The 16810-nt window shown below is 36.0% G+C and overlaps 2 protein-coding genes across 3 annotated transcripts in view; one reads left to right on the forward strand and one right to left on the reverse strand.

The window, feature by feature from the left end:
• Window positions 1-5379: 5379 nt before the first annotated feature.
• On the forward strand, window positions 5380-8698 carry LOC139893086 (uncharacterized). 2 transcript variants are annotated; one of them, XM_071876222.1, is made up of 2 exons: window positions 5380-6153; window positions 8455-8698. In XM_071876222.1, exons 1-2 carry the CDS (start codon window positions 5515-5517, stop codon window positions 8584-8586), a joined length of 771 nt encoding a protein of 256 aa, XP_071732323.1. In that variant the 5' UTR covers window positions 5380-5514; the 3' UTR covers window positions 8587-8698. The 2 variants fall into 2 exon arrangements, with proteins under 2 accessions (XP_071732323.1, XP_071732324.1); XM_071876223.1 differs by having other exon boundaries at window positions 8458-8698.
• Window positions 8699-9561: 863 nt separating this feature from the next.
• LOC139889700 (serine/threonine-protein kinase RHS3-like) overlaps window positions 9562-16810 on the reverse strand; it is a 37410-nt gene continuing 30161 nt past the window's right edge. The window contains exons 7-8 of the mRNA XM_071872636.1: window positions 10956-11464; window positions 9562-10441 (exon numbers count right to left, since the gene is read on the reverse strand). Of these exons, the coding sequence (XP_071728737.1) occupies window positions 9562-10441; window positions 10956-11464 (1389 nt within the window). The remainder of the gene's footprint in view (window positions 10442-10955; window positions 11465-16810) is intronic.

Raw genomic sequence — 16810 nt, forward strand, 5'->3', positions numbered from 1 at the left:
CAACCTTTTGGTTGACACTTTAAAGCATGTTTATTCTCAGGTTTGAAAGAAATCTTCCGCTGTACATTTTCTCATTTTAAAGATATTACTTGGAGTCATTCATGACATATTTCAAAAGACGTTGCATTCGAGTCATTGAGTTTATCAATATTATTATTAAGTCAATTATAGTTGGATATATTATGAAATGGTATGCATGCCGTCAACTTTCGATGTAATGAAAGTTTGTCTTTTAAAAACGAATGCAATGTTTGTAAAATGTATCATATAGAGGTCAAGTACCTCGCGATGTAACCAAATGTAATGTATTCGTCCAGATGGATTAGGACGGGTCGTTAAAAACTATACATAAAGGAAATTGTATCTCGTCATGGTGTACCCTTATCGATTATTTCAGACCGAGATGCCCGTTTTGCTTCCAGATTTTGGCGTTCTTTGCAAGAAGCCTTGGGGACTCGTCTCGACATGAGTACTGCGTATCACCCACAGACTGATGGACAAAGCGAACGCACGATTCAGACTTTGGAGGACATGTTGCGTGCTTGTGTTATTGATTTCGGAAAGGCTTGGGAAAGGCATTTTCCGCTAGCCGAATTTTCTTACAACAACAGTTATCATTCGAGTATTAACGCCGCACCTTTCGAAGCATTGTATGGCCGCAAATGCCGTTCTCCTATTTGTTGGGCCGAAGTAGGCGAAAAGCAAATCACCGGACCCGAGTTAATCCATGAAACAACTGAGAAGATTGTCCAAATTCAAGCGAGACTCAAGACGGCCCGTGATCGCCAAAAGAGTTATGCCGATCTTAAACGTAAAGACTTCGAATTCAACGTGGGTGACCATGTAATGTTGAAGGTCGCACCTTGGAAAGGTGTAATCCGTTTTCGAAAACGTGGAAAGTTAAACCCGCGATACATTGGTCCTTTCAAAATCTTGGAGCGTGTTGGACCCGTTGCTTACCGACTGGATCTTCCGACTCAATTGAGCTCAGTTCATCCTACCTTTCACGTATCAAATTTGAAGAAGTGTCTTGCTGAACCGGAACTTGTCATACCACTGGAAGAACTTACGATTGATGACAAACTCCACTTCGTGGAAGAATCTGTCGAGATTATGGACCGTGAGGTCAAAACTTTGAAACGCAACAAGATTCTGATCGTTCGAGTCCGATGGAATGCCAAACGAGGACCCGAGTTTACCTGGGAACGAGAGGATCAAATGATGCAGAAGTATCCTCACCTTTTCCAAACTCCTCCATCTACCTCAGCTTAAAATTTCGGGACGAAATTTTCTTTAACAGGTGGGTAATGTAACGACCCTGGAATTTCCAACCTATATTATTAATATTTATTATTAATGCTTGCGTTTTAATAAATGTATTCTTATACATTTTACTTGTTACCGTATTTGACTTTCCATGTCCCGACTTGTCTTTGTGACACACACTTTTCACGAATAATATTTAGAATATTATTTACGTTCATGATTAATTATTATTAATCATTTTTAATTAACTAATGTAAGTAGTTAATTACTTGGGCTTGTTATTAATTTGTTGCTTACTTATACTTGGACTTATATTATTGGACTTGGAAGCCCACCCTACATTACTTAATGGACTACTAGTAAGCCCACTATTATGCTAATTACGCATTAAGGTTAAACAAGGTTAATTAAGTTAAATGAGGAGACCAAAATGTTCAAGCATGCATGACCAACTTTCCATGAATTTAACCTTATACCTCATTCTAGCATTCACCATCCTCCCACACTTGAAAGTTGAATTTTGACTTCCCTTTTTAACCCCCAAAACTGTCAGCCTTTGTGTTCCAGGGGAGGAGTTCCATTTTTCAAATTTTGTTACTTATATGCTAGTATTATTTCATTTCACACACACCTCATTCTTACACTACTTTCACTCTAGCTTTTCTCTCTAGTTTGTAAGTAAACAAACTTTATTTTTCTTTCTTTTTCTTCCTTGAAACCGAATTGTATCATCCTCATTTCTTCTTGTTTGTTGTTTGTTGTTAAAGATCAAGCTTCTTAGTTTGTATCTTCACGAATCTTGCTTCTTCCATCCTTTGTTTGATGAGAAGTCAAGAACAAGGATCTAAGCTTGTTAGCTTATGGTTCTACACTTGAAATATTATAAAGATCTAAAGTTCATAAGCTTTAAGATCTTACTTGTGTTCATGTTTTGTAAACTTAAGGTTTATTTTCTTAAGATCCAAGTTTTGACTTGAATCTTCTTAAGTATGAAACAAACATGAACTTGTTACTTGTAACTTTAGTTTATTTCTTCATTTTATTTATTTATTTCATTATTGTATAATATTGGTCAAGTATTACTAGTTAAACTTGATCTCATTTTTCTTGAAACTAAAGTTTAAACTTTGTAAGTTCAAGAACATGAAAGTTAAACTTTCTAGTTATAACTTCATACACTTATGTTGGATCTAAGTTTCTATAGCTTATGGTCTTCCATTTTGTTTAAAACAAAAGCTTATAAGCTTATATATATATATTCTACAAGATTAAAATCTAAGTTTCATAACTTATTGTTTTATTAAAGTGAAGATCCAAGTTCTATAACTTAGAATTTAACTTAAGAACACTAGATCTAGACTTTCTAGTCTAGGATCTTTAAGATCTAACTAAGATCTAAGTTCTATAACTTAAGATCTTGTTTATTTAGTTTACTTTCAAGTTTATAGCTTAATATTTCGACTGGCTCTCGAGGAGACAAAATCGACATAAGCTCGAGTGGCATAATTGGTTTTCTAACCCCATATCGTGCTAGTTGCAATCTTTGCAACCTAATTCGTGTGTAGTTTTCTATATTTTCTTGTTGTTTTTTAAGTGGCCACAATGGCAACTTTGTACTTATATCGTTGATTAATATAATTCCTACTTGCTTTTCAAAAAAAAAAAAAAAAAGAACACATGTATGTGTCGGATCTAAGATCTTGATGTAACTTTGGTTCATCAACCTACTTGCAACCCTTAAATGAGTTGTGCTACATATCTTAGACATACACTAGTGTCATGATGGTCAAAACTTGGTAAAGATGATGCAAACACATCAACGAGTTGTACACTTGAAGCTATAAGCATCAAGGATGAGAACCGTGATGAGCATCAAGCATCAAGAATCCATCGGAGCACTTTGCTTACTGTTTTTTGGATCTTATTAGGCTACCGGGCTACTAGGAAAGTTGATTTCCAGATTTTTCGGTTCGATTAGATGACTTTTCGTTTAAGACTCGTCTTAATCCGACTTACGGTTTAGGATTTATAGCCTTCTGAAAGTCACTACGCCCTTTTAACGTTGTGCTGAAATTTCTGACCTACTCGCACTTAAACTGTCGCCACGGTCAAACGAAGACGAGTTTGGTTCTGAAAATTGGTCAGTGGTTAAAGGACTCATATACGGAGCCATGGCCACTGGTCTCACCTCATTTCAGTTTGTATAGAGGTCGTGGCAGCTGAACGAAGTCAGCCTTTGTTTCGATCTCTATTCTTGATTGAAAACTTACTTTACTTTTTACTTATGTTGTTGAATGATGATGATACTTAAGACCTAATTTACATAATTTTAAACCTTTGGGAACGATTTACTGACTTAGTAACTTTTGACTTAGTTTGAGGACCTTTCGGACCAACTACTTGCTTACTTATCTCGTACCGACTATATTACTTTTCACTGTGAGTTATAGCATCCCCTTTTTTACTTTAACTATTTTGGGAACTGAGAATACATGCGCGTTTTACGTTTTACATACTAGGCATGAGTACTTAAACTTTATATATGTGTGGGTTATACAACGACATAAACTTTCCCCTTAGCTCGGTAACGTTTAGTCATTGGTCTTTGAACCGGTGAACGCGAATCTTAGATATGGATCCATAGGGTTTGACATCCCCACTCGGGCTAGTAGCGCTAGCATTTAACGGGTGTTTAATACTTCGTAAACTTACGCACTCGTCAAGTGTACTTTTAGGGGGTGATATTACGTTAAGTTAGTTACCAAGTGCCCACGGTTGAACATATACTTTTCATACTGTTTTGAAATACTGAAATCTCGTGGCCTACCTTAAATTACTGTTATACTTAAACTATAGCTCACCAACATTCGTGTTGACGTTTTTAAGCATGTTTTCTCAGGTGCTTAGAGGTTTGATGCTTCCGCTGTAGTTATCTTGCTGTGTAGACTCCCGCTGCTTTTGTTAGAGATGTCTCTGCATGAAACATTTACCTTGCATTCACAAACTATGTTACTTTTGAAACAATGAATTTGTAATGACCTTCGGGTCTCGTACTTATGTTAATTGCTTCTATTCGTAGAAACCTACTATCGTTGTAAAACTTTTGATGTCGGTTATGACGTCACCCTTTTTATGAATGCAAACTTATTTTAAAACAGCATATAGTGTTTGACCTTGTAATGATCCTGTTGTTGATGATCCGTACACGTTAATTTTGTACCCGGCGTCACATATGTTTAGTAAGACTAGCTGGTAACTCGTAACTTTTAGCTTGTAGCTACTGACTTTTAGATTTTGGCTGATAGCTGGTAGCTTTTAGTTTTTTTAAATATATTATGGTGTTTGGTAGAGTAGATGATTGTGTTAAATAAAGAGTAAAATGACAAAAAATTATAAACTAAAAGCTAAAACGCTAATTCTAGTAGTTTTTAATTTTTTCTCTCTGTTTAAAACCTTTAAGCTCATTAAAAAAAGAGAACTTTTTATTAAATATGAGTTTTTTCATATAAGTTAAAGGCTAAAAGATAAAAACTTCTAAAAGCTCTACGTCAAATATGTCCATAATATTTTATTTTGCCAAAACTTTGAAAAATGGACATGAAACGACTCATTCACTTAACACCTAAATAAACAATTACAACACATCGTGCTCTATTAATTCTTTCTTACCCTTGAGATGAACACCAAAATATATCATCACAATACCTGGTGTTATACTCCTTCGGTTTCATCTCAATAGTCCATTGTTTTTTTGTTGTTGTCTCAAATTAATTGTTCACTTCCATATATAGATAGAATAGAATAATTTGTTAAAGTTCACTTATCTCTTTACTTTATTCAAGTGAGACAAAAAATATAGGTAAAATGTAAGTTTTAAAATTAGAAAATTACAAAAAATACAAGTGACAGTCATTATTTTTCTTAAACTAAGTCTTTTTTAACCGTGAATTATTAAATTGGAACGAAGACAGTAATAAATATTCCGTAAATAGAAGACGTTTCCTGTCGATGAAGTCAAGAAAGTAGATTCCAACTTGTTTGAGTTAACGAATCAATTAATATTAAGCAGTTACAAATATTAAATGACATAAAACTTTTAATACGTGGGGCGTGCAATCTATCTTTAGCCTTGCCTGGGAGGATAGCAATAGCAGCCCAAACTACTTTACCACTCATTTTATCTCTTCCCCCAATTTTCCCCAAATCCTTTTCATCTATCTAGGGATTACAATTTCAATTTCAATTTCTATGGACATCGAATTACACGATTGGGAGGTATTAGACGACTCTAATTCCGATCAAAACACAACCTATATACACGGAATTGAACGTGATTCCGAAGGTATAATTCGATCCGATTACTTCTCAATTGATTATCAGATCAAATACGCACCACAAATTGAAGACGTCAGCGATAAATTATCCGTTGAATCGGATAATCCTAGCTGGATTGATCCTGTTTCCGATACTAATTATACAAAAACGAAACCGATTGGTGAATTATGGACCAGTGATGGTTCTTCTTCGGATGATGGTAAGTTTCATGAATTAGATATGGTTGATGTTGAAAATAGGTCAGATTCAGGTGAAATTGAATCTAACCCTAGGAATTGTGAGATGATTGATGAGGAAACTGAGCGATCGAAAACCGATAATGATGACGTGTTGAGAGGAAATGTTGGTGTAGAGAGTGATGAAAGGAAGAGGGTAGGTGTTTGGTGGAAGCTTCCATTGGACTTGTTGAAATATTGTTTGTTTAAGGCTAGTCCTATGTGGAGTCTTTCTGTTGCAGCTGCGATGATGGGCGTTGTGATTTTGGGACGGAGGTTGTATAAAATGAAGCAAAAGACTAGAACTTTGCAGCTTAAGGTTGCTGTAGATGATAAGGTTAGTTTATCTGTTTGTTTCATAATTCAGTATCTTATTATATTATGTCATATTGTTGAAGTATTACGAGTAGTACTGATGATGCTAATCTTGTTGTAGATGTTATTGCAATTATTACTACGAGTAGACATGCTCACGTGCATATACATGTGTTTGATCATAATTGAATACTAGTACTAGTTTCATAAATTTTAAAAGAAACTGAGAAGTACTTTTTGCTTTAAATTTAGAGAAAGTATTTATATATTTGGATAGGGGGATGATCCTCACACACACTTTTTTGATCCTCACACACCAATTGAGCATTATTAGAAGAGCAAAAGTTTAAAATAGGTGTGTGAGGATCAAAAAAGTGTGTGTGAGAATCATCCCCATTTGGATAATATGTGAAAGAAAAACTCTAAAAGTAAGCAATCAGATAGAAAATATTCCAAAAAGTTTTTATTTATCACAAGAACGTTTTCTTATTGTAGCAGTACATCACAAGTTTTATTAATATTAATATAATAAAACTTCCTTTTTTTCATGTGGTTACTGGTAAGTCCTGGATTGGTGAACTCAAACAGTATATAAAAACACAAATTGAATAATAAGACTAATATAAGTAAATATACCTTTAGACTAATCTAAATATGTAACTTTGAATATTGTAAGTGACAATTTAATAATTGTGATGATCATAACCCTTATATTGGTTAATAATTTAAGAATTTGTAGGTTATATGTATAGCCTATAGGTATATTGGTATGTAGATGTATATACATATAATTTAGTACGTATATATGTACATATAGATGTATTTCGGGTGGTAGTGGATATATTCATGGGTGACAAATTGTCATCCATATCCGATTCACGAAATATTTATATCATCCATATCCATATCCATTATTCGTCCATTTACATCGTCCATATCCATTATAAATGGATCGGATCGGATGGATATCCATGGATGGAACATCCATTGCCATCCCTACTTGTAACGGTGGGATGAAATGCCACCATGTGGTGATGTGGAGGGAAAGAAACGCCACAAAATGAAGTATCCGTGTGTCTCTTTGAGGCGTTTCTTAGGCATGTGTTTGATTCCAACGGAAGAAGAAACCTGTGTTTCTTGTTTTTTTTTTTTTTTTTTTTTTATATATATTTTTATTAATTTAAAAATATTATTTTGATCCCCTTTTAATACTTAACTCAATTATATTTTAACATATTATCACAATACTCCTAACCAACACCAAAAACCAACACCACCACTACTCCACCCAAAAAAGAAACATGTGCTAGTCATCAAAAAAGTACAAAAAGCAAGAAACACGAGCAAGAAACGCGTATCACCGTTACAAATGGTCTAATTTTGTTGAATTCTATACTAAAACTTTATTGGTAGGTAAATGTCAATTTTCATGTGATTACATTCCGCTAATGGGGAGTCATTGGTTTGCTTCATGAAAGCTTTGCCTTATGTTCTCCTTTCATGTAGTTAAATACTCACTTGGCAATTCTACTTATACTAATGCATATGCATAGTATATATATGTAACATATGTATACCACATGCATTATTGTATTATAATAAATAAAAAGCATCAAACACAAAGACCCAGTTAAAGTCAAATGGAGGGGGTAAAAAAATTTATTTTATATTTTCTATACTTTTGAAGCAGCAAAAAATCGATGCCCTTAAAATAACTTTTCTTTTTACGTATTTTGAATCTTTTTGAGTGGGCAGCTACCTCACTGGACCCCCTTTAGATCCGTCCCTGCGTACATGTACTATATTCAACATAAAATGAAACATCTATAGTTTGGCTTTTTTTTCTACATGTGCGTGCCTTTATGACTAAACATTACCTGATTTGCCAACATATTTGCTCAAACAAATTACAAACTAAGACAGTGACCAAATTATATTAATTGTCATTGTTCAGTTCGTTCTGTAAATGATCAAATAGGACGTTATGTAGTTTCTGTTTAGATGTCATCTGAGATGATGTTACAAGTCCCTCTAAATAGGTTAAAAGTAAAGGTAAATAAGCTATTTTAGTATACCCTTTTGTAATTGGTATTGAGATATATTGCAGCTGATGTGAAACTGGTTATTCACGAATGATTATTTGACCCCTAAATAATCCAATATTCACTAACATAATCTGAATATTCAACCCTTTTAGTGAATAATACCTCAGTAACTCATAGATACCCAAGTTTATGTTATATATGCTCTTCTTACATACTTTCTCTACATGTAATTGATAGACGTCTGTATATATTGTATATTTACATGATTCTTTTTACAGAAGATATCTCAGGTTATGAGTCGTGCTGCAAAACTCAATGAATCATTCTCAGTAGTGAAACGGGCTCCCATCATTAGGCCAGCATTGCCAGGTACTGGGATCACACCCTGGCCCATGATGGCAATTAGATGATTGTAAATGATATCGGAAATAGGTAAATAAGGATTTGGTGGTTCAATGAAGACGTGAGGTTCTACTTTAATGCGTTTGTATGGCCGTGTGTAATATAAAGCATCACATTAAGTTGCCTGGACTGTGTGTGTCACTACTGTGTATTGCAACATTCCTATAGTATTTGTGATCTCTGACTAATATGTGGTTCTGTAATATTTAAATCATGAGCTGTTGTTATTAAGTTAATTAAAATATTCATATCATGAGTCATGATCAAGAGTTTTGGATCACCGAAACATGAGAGCTGGAGGGTGTGAAATTGACGGGTCAATACGGATTGGGTAACAAGTTGAAATAGGTTTGGGTTGACTTGGTAACACCTCTCTCACACACATTCATTTTTGTTTGTTTATTATATTCTTGTCCGGTTTATACTTTTTACTTACCTATTTGTTTTACATTTATAAAATAAAGAATAAAAGTAATTTATCTTATTATTTTTATTTATTTTTAAAAGTATACTATTAATTTGAAACCGCCTAAAAAGTATCCATAAGACCCTCCTTAGCATGCTAAGTTGCTAACCTCTCCCAAAACTTCCAAATAAGAATAAGAAAACTCACCAGCTCAAAATTCGTCATACCTTTTTTCCCAAAACCCTCTATGGTACTACAAGTTAAAAGGCAGATATGTAACATTAGATTCTATTGTGAATTGTGATAAGATTACTAAAAAATCGTCTATGATTTCATTACAAAAGATATGAAGTGTAATATACATTACTTTAATATAATCAACCACACTAAACAATCTAAGCATATGATACAACTTAATAATGCACTAATCCTCTGTTTTTGTACAGATTGTGGGTCAAAACTCAAAGCAGAAAAGAAGAAAAAACCTATGTATATGTATACATATATACATTCTTTTCGTTTAACCAATGCACGAATTTGGTATATATGCGAACATATTCAAACATTCGATACTCGACTAGAAGTACTCAAAGTTACTACAAGGATCATTAGAACTGCCATTTTTATTTCCAGACACCTTCTTCTCTGTTGAATTGCTTCCTGCACTTTCTTTACTTATAAACTGACTAAAATCAACAGGTTCAGGTACATGGGGAGGATGAGCACTCCGTACAAGCGCCCAATTAACACCCTCAAAAAACAGATGATGTTTAATCTCCGTTGCACCTCTTCTATACGCAATTCGTTTTTGTGGTTCCTTTATTAACAAACCTTTTATCAGATCACGAGCCGTATGACTTACTTGTGGACCTTCAGGAAACCGTAATGGCTGACCAACTACGTTAAATAAAGTAGCCCGGTTTCCTTGTCCTTTAAACGGCGTTGTCCCATGTAATAATTCATATAAAAATATTCCAAACGTCCACCAATCTACCGCACTACCATGACCTTCACCACGTATGATCTCTGGGGCTAAATACTCGTGGGTCCCCACAAACGACATTGAACGTACGTTAGTTGGTTCAGCGATTAGTTCGGGAAGTTGGCCTCCTACAAGCACCCCGAAATCTGATTTTGATTTTCGGTTTTTCTTAGGTAAAATTCTTGGAAAAAAGTTCATTGCTTGATTAGTACTAGTATGAACAACATTGTCGTCTTCCACCACACCACTGCCATGGCTACCGCCGCCACCATTGGCGGCAATATTATTGCCACTGTGTGTGGATGAGGACTTGACAAGAGTTGGGTTGACTGAGCAACGGAGTGAAAGGTCGAAATCTGAGAGCATTATATGACCTTCATCTCTAACGAGGACGTTTTCTGGCTTTAAATCACGGTATACGATCCCTAACATGTGAAGGTATTCAAGTGCCAATAGTATTTCTGATGCAAAGAACCTGAAACCGAATTAATAGCGAATGAGAAATTAAATCCAACAGTAATGGGTGGCAATTCGGGTCAGATTGGCAAATTCGGGTTGCTGGCACTGATATCATCCAACCCAAACCAAACTGGTTATATAAACACAGTGACGAATCTAGGATCAAAATTCAAAGGGGTCCCAAATTTTTTTTTTTAAAAAAACCCTTGATATTATTTACTGGTTGTTTACTCTAAAAACCAATAAATTCCACAAATATATGGGGTCTTATAGCCAGGTCGGCAGATTGGAAACTAGTGATGTCATGAGTCCCTGCAGCTCGTTACCTAGATGTGCCCCTGTATAAACGGGTAAGAAAATAAACCTTCACCCGAAAACTAACCGTGTGACATGTCCAAATGGGTCAGCAGGTTGGCGGGTTTAATTTCGTGTAGAAGTATGCAAATTTGGCGCGTCAAACCTATTTATTCCAATTATGCATAGTACGAACAAAGTTAACCGCATGAATGTATTAGACACATTGTAGGTACCTCGTTGCTTCTTCGGTAAAATGCTTGGTTGGTTGTTTTTGTCGAAGCGTATGAAGGTTACCACCACTACAGAATTCCATAACCAAGCAATAAAATTTATCGGTTTCAAAATACGAATAAAGAGTTGGCAAAAACGGATGATCAAGAAGGCCAAGAATCTCCCTTTCGGTTTGAGCACGAAGGAGCTTGTTTCGGCTAGCTAAAGACGCTTTGTCCATAACTTTCATTGCGAAAAAGGTGTTGGTCCCTCGGAGTTCAACTAGATAAACGCTCCCAATATCTCCGTACCCGAGCCTTTTTAGTAGTTTGAAATGGCTAAGACCAATTTCTCGATCTCTTGCGATTACAGAATTGATGGCTTCCCATCGTATATCGCCTCCTGTGTGGGGTCTTAAGACGGGTGCAGAGTTTGTTGATGACGAGCTTTCGTTACTATTATTATCCACGCGATTAGTATTGCTTTCGGTACGATTCCCTCGTCCTCTATCCGTATTATTCATATTATGATGCTGCATACATATATTTTAAATGACATATGGATCATCAATAGGTTAAAAAAATAAAGGAATTTGATCTAATTCAAAGGAATGTATAAAAGGAAGTTACCTTGGTACTTAGATTTGTATCATAAATTTTATTGATTCTTGTGGTACTTAGATTTGATGTTAAACATACATAAAAAACCTAATTTTTAATGAAAATGGAGTTTGAATTAAATTGAGTCAACAGATGTTCATCTCTAACCTCCAAGCAAAAGGTTGGAATCGCAAATTAATATAACCAATAAAATGGTTGAATGATTAAAATGTGGTAGAAAATCAGTTAAATCCAAGTCCAAATATGGACTACTTGGGGTTGTCCATACGTTTGTATGTGTTAAAAAATGACCCCTATTTTGCCGTAGATCCACACTTCATGTGCAAAATATGTTTATGCCTTAACACACTACTTGTATGTATTAAAATTGTGTGATTCACATGTTTGATTGTTGTTTCAACCAGATTTTTTATGGACTAAATCTAGTTGTATTTGCTCGTTGAATGAACCATAGTTTTAAATCTTTAATCTTTCAATTTTAGATTTGTGCTTAATTAAAAGATCCAAACTTGCGGGCATAGTCAAACAGTTTCCCCCCCATTACTTTGTGTCATGGGATAGGAAGATGTTATGGGTTCGATCCTTAGAGATGACATGATTTTCTTTAAACCAGTTGAACACCAATAATGGTGGTATATATTGACCCTATAGGGAGGTTTTACCGGATTCTTTCACGGACCTCTACCCGGACCACTGCCCGAATGGATGTGTTCCCGGGTGCCGTCGATCGGGTTCGGGTTTCCGCCCGAACGTGTATGTTACGTGCAAATGATGAGAGTCGTTGAAATAAATTATCTATTGATGCCAAAAAATCGTCGTTAAAAAAAAAAAAAAGATCCACAATGCACTAGGTTTTATAATTAATTCTATCACATGATATATAACTAGTTTTTTCAATTGATTTATTTTTACTGGTAAATAATTTAGACAAAAATTAATTAAATGCGAGACACCAGTTTATGCTTATAGTTAATGACTCAATTAAGACTAGAATATGAATAGTTATGCTAGAATATGAATAGTTATGTGGACGCGTGTGTAACACCGGTCATTCATTTTTTTTTTAAATCACAACGGAAGACTCAATTACCACTTTACCCTTTTATATAAACATACACACATACATTTATTACAAATCTGATACAAACATCTTGCATTATTACAAACGACCTGATTAACTTTTAAACGTCCGTTTTATAATATAAACACACGACATCAGAGTAGCTTGTCAAACATATCATCAGCCCGACTCTCGACCCTACCAGCACTAAGATCCAGAACCTGCAAGAGAGGAGGTGAGGGGTTAGCACAAGCCTAAATGAATGGAACTATCACAGGGTCTAGTATACAGTACCAACTTGTACTCCTACAGCAACAACTATATACAACCACATACAACGTACAACAACTGTCAACTATGCTCCAACTAGAGGACCGGCGGCTTGTACGGGCACACGACCACTAGCTGATCAGGCTAGAGTCTACTGATAGTCTTTACTACTGAATCCCCAGTATAGTCATCTACACGCAGGTGATGCGTCGTTCAGCACCATACTCAAACAAAAAGTAGCCAACTTGATCCAACCACAATTAGGTTGACCTCTCTGAGCTGAACCTAACAGATCAAGGTTCCAACAACAAAAACAACAACTTGTGCACATGCAACCAGTCAACTACTACTACAAGAAACTAATACTACTACAAGCATGGCAACCCTAATAGCGATCAACTGTACAATATAACTACTAAACATGACAACTAACGATAATATAAATATAGTAGCACCACTTTTTACTCTATACTACACCAGGAGATAATCTCACTCACCGATTACCAGCAACAGCTCAGTTATCTAACTCTGAGCTTCTTCCTTGTTCTTATCATCTGAGAATAGACATAACACAGTCAGTAATCATGTCTGGAAAACAACCCGACAACAAGACAACAACACCAATACCAACACTTAATCACTTTACAACTGGTCTGCCAACCGTATGAGTAACACCATCACACGTACGTTTGAGAACACTCAACCGTGCGATTGACCACTCACTTGTACGTTTGGTCTATGACCAAACATCCTACAGTGACTCACCTGATCCGTACGGTTCATCACAAGAGTGAGCAGTGACTCATGCGAGTCACTTCTCAACCGTACGTATCATCACAATCAAAACAATAGTTCTCCTTAACCACTCACTCGCACGGTTCATAACACAGTTGACCACACCAACCGTACGAGTGAAGGCTGTAGCGACCCCGACAAATCGTCAAGTGACGGCGTCGGCTACGTGGGTCCCATTACCTGATTATAAGTCTTTAAGATAACGTTTGACCGAAAATATGTCGCATACAATTCATAAAGGATGTTCCAATGTTTACAAAAGTAATTCCCAAGACAAGTACATAACAAAAGTTATTATTCATATGAAACACGCGCGACATAGTTTAAAATAGCCAAAAAGACGCTCCACGTATGCAAGTATACTCGACATCCAATGCAAGTATCAAAAAGTATGTGCGGAAGCATGTATCACTTAAGTTCAAGGACCTGAGAAAAACATAGAGAATCTGTCAACGAAAACGTTGGTGAAATCATAGGTTTAAGTAAGTAAATGAGTAATAGTAAGTTGAACCACAAGATTTGCAACATCGATAAAGCCATAGTACATTCTAAAAGTTAATATTCACGAGCACCCAATTATCAAAGCTTAACGTTCCGTCCGTTGAATACCCCATCAATTAGTGCTAGAACAACACTGTTCCCGAAAATATATTTCATTCGTAAACGGTAGCGAACCGTTTGAATGAGGGTTTGTCAAACCCATATGGCCATATAACATAAGTTCTCGCTTACACCATCTGATGTAACTAATGATAATCGGATTGAGGATTTTCGTTCTAACTCGTATGTAGAATGTTTGTTTTCCCGTTCTTGTGTCCACTTAGTTCAAAAGTATCGTTTATGTTTTCTCATCCCAAAAGTAAGTTTAAAAGAGTAAAGGGGGGACTATGATCTCACCTTTGATTGCAAGAGTGTAAAAGTACTTCAACAAGTAAACGTGCAAAGAACAATGCTAGTCTCGACCTAAACAAATAGGTTGTATCAATAACGATAGTCACGAAGGGTCAAAGTTGTTCAATTAGTCCTATGGCTCAATACGACTCGATTAATATAGCATGTGAAGCAATTTGTCAAGTTTCATGCAAGATACAAGTATAAAAGCATGTTAGGAAGGTTGCATAATCAATTGGTTAAGTTTGACAAAAAGTCAAACTTGGTCGGGTCAAAGTCAACGAAAAAGTCAACGCGTTCGGGTCGGGTCTCGGACAAATTTTCTGAAGTTTTTAATCATATATAAGCATGTTAAAACAAGTTACACGTAAATTGGAGGTCTAGAACGTCCTAAACATTTTATGTCAAAAGGCCTCGCAAACAGCCCACTTTAGTGTAATGGGACGGCGTCCCAATTAGGCTAGACGGCGTCCCATTTTAAAGATCAAGACGGCGTCTTGGTAGCCTAGACGGCGTCTAGGTCTTAAGGGCAGGACGGCGTCCTGATTCCTGGGACGGCGTCTAGGCATGATTTCAGGCCCTGCTTGCTGAACTCCTAAGTACACGAATCAAAACTCATACCCACACAATTTACAAACCGCAAACATTCAAGGCATGTATTTTATATCACCGGAAAGGTATTTTGACAAGGAACATAACTATGCACTTATTATCAATTAAACTTTCACATACAACAACCAAAAACCGCATTTAGTGACCCTCATTCAATACACACAAGTCATAAATGTCATTTAATGATTCGGCAACCAAATTACATGAACAATATGCCGTTTCGAAGGTAATTAAGCATACAACACAACCTAACACTTACCATTAACATTTCATGTCATTTAATGCATCAAAAATTCGTTCTTAGTTCATGAAACCCTAACCAAAAATCACCAAATTTCATAATCAAGTTTAAGGGGTTTCTTTGATCAATCTTTACATTCAAATGAAGCTAGTAACACTAGGAACAAGATTAAAACATGAACTCATAACATCAAACAACATATAAACACTTAAAACTCAAGATTAAACATGTTAACTTTCCATATGAATTAGTTACTTCAAAATATCAAAACGAGCATACAAAACACATAAACAAACTAGACTTGAGCCATAGACACTAATTAACAAACTTATAACTTTAAAAATCTCAAGAACACAAAGATTAGTGATTTTAGAAAGTTACCCAAAATTGATGAAATCGGTATGGAACCGAAGAGGAGATCACGAGGAGTTCAAATATACAATTTGTTTTGATTGAATCCTTCTTGAACGAATTTAGATGATGATTGAAGGTTTGAGGGTTTGAGAGGAAAAGGTGAAGTATTATTTTGGGGAGGTGATAGAATGAATGGAGAGGAAAGAGTTGACTAGTTGACCTAGTCATCTCTTTCTCCATTTGGCAACTTTAGTCCCTCAACTTAGGAAACGGGTACGGGAATTACCTAAACGAGATAATTCAAACGCGTATTAACGAGATGTGTTATAAACATATAACGGAACTTAAATAGTTAAACGGAAAAGTAAATGGAAAAAGGCGGGATGTTACATTACCTACACCTTAAAAGAAATTTCGTCCCGAAATTTAAGTAGGCGTAGTAGTCGTTGTTTCTTCCTCGAGATCTTGCGTTTCCGAATTCACGAATAGATGAGGATACTTCCTTTGCATTTGATCTTGTCTTTCCCAAGTAAACTCGGGTCCCCTTTTGGCGTTCCAACGGACTTTAACAATCGGGATTCGGCTTTGTTTCAATGTCTTGACGGAGGTGTCCACAATTTCAACCGGTTCCTCCACGAAATGAAGTTTGTCATCAATGGTGAGCTCCTCGAGAGGAATGACGATATCGGGTTCGGCAAGACACTTTTTCAAGTTGGATACATGGAAAGTAGGATGAACGGAGCTCAATTGAGGCGGAAGATCTAAACGATAAGCAACGGTCCCAATACGCTCCAAGATTTCGAAAGGACCAATATACCGCGGATTTAGCTTCCCGCGTTTCCCAAAACGGATTACACCCTTCCAAGGTGCGACTTTTAACATTACTCGGTCACCGACTTGAAATTCGAGATCGTTGCGTCGTTTGTCGGTATAGCTCTTTTGACGACTCCGGGCCGTCCTAAGCCTATCTCGGATTTGAACGATTTTCTCGGTGGTTTCGTGAATGAGTTCGGGTCCGGTGATTTGCACGTCGCC

This window comes from Rutidosis leptorrhynchoides, chromosome 2 (genome assembly GCF_046630445.1).
Source record: "Rutidosis leptorrhynchoides isolate AG116_Rl617_1_P2 chromosome 2, CSIRO_AGI_Rlap_v1, whole genome shotgun sequence".
Lineage (NCBI taxonomy): Eukaryota > Viridiplantae > Streptophyta > Magnoliopsida > Asterales > Asteraceae > Rutidosis > Rutidosis leptorrhynchoides.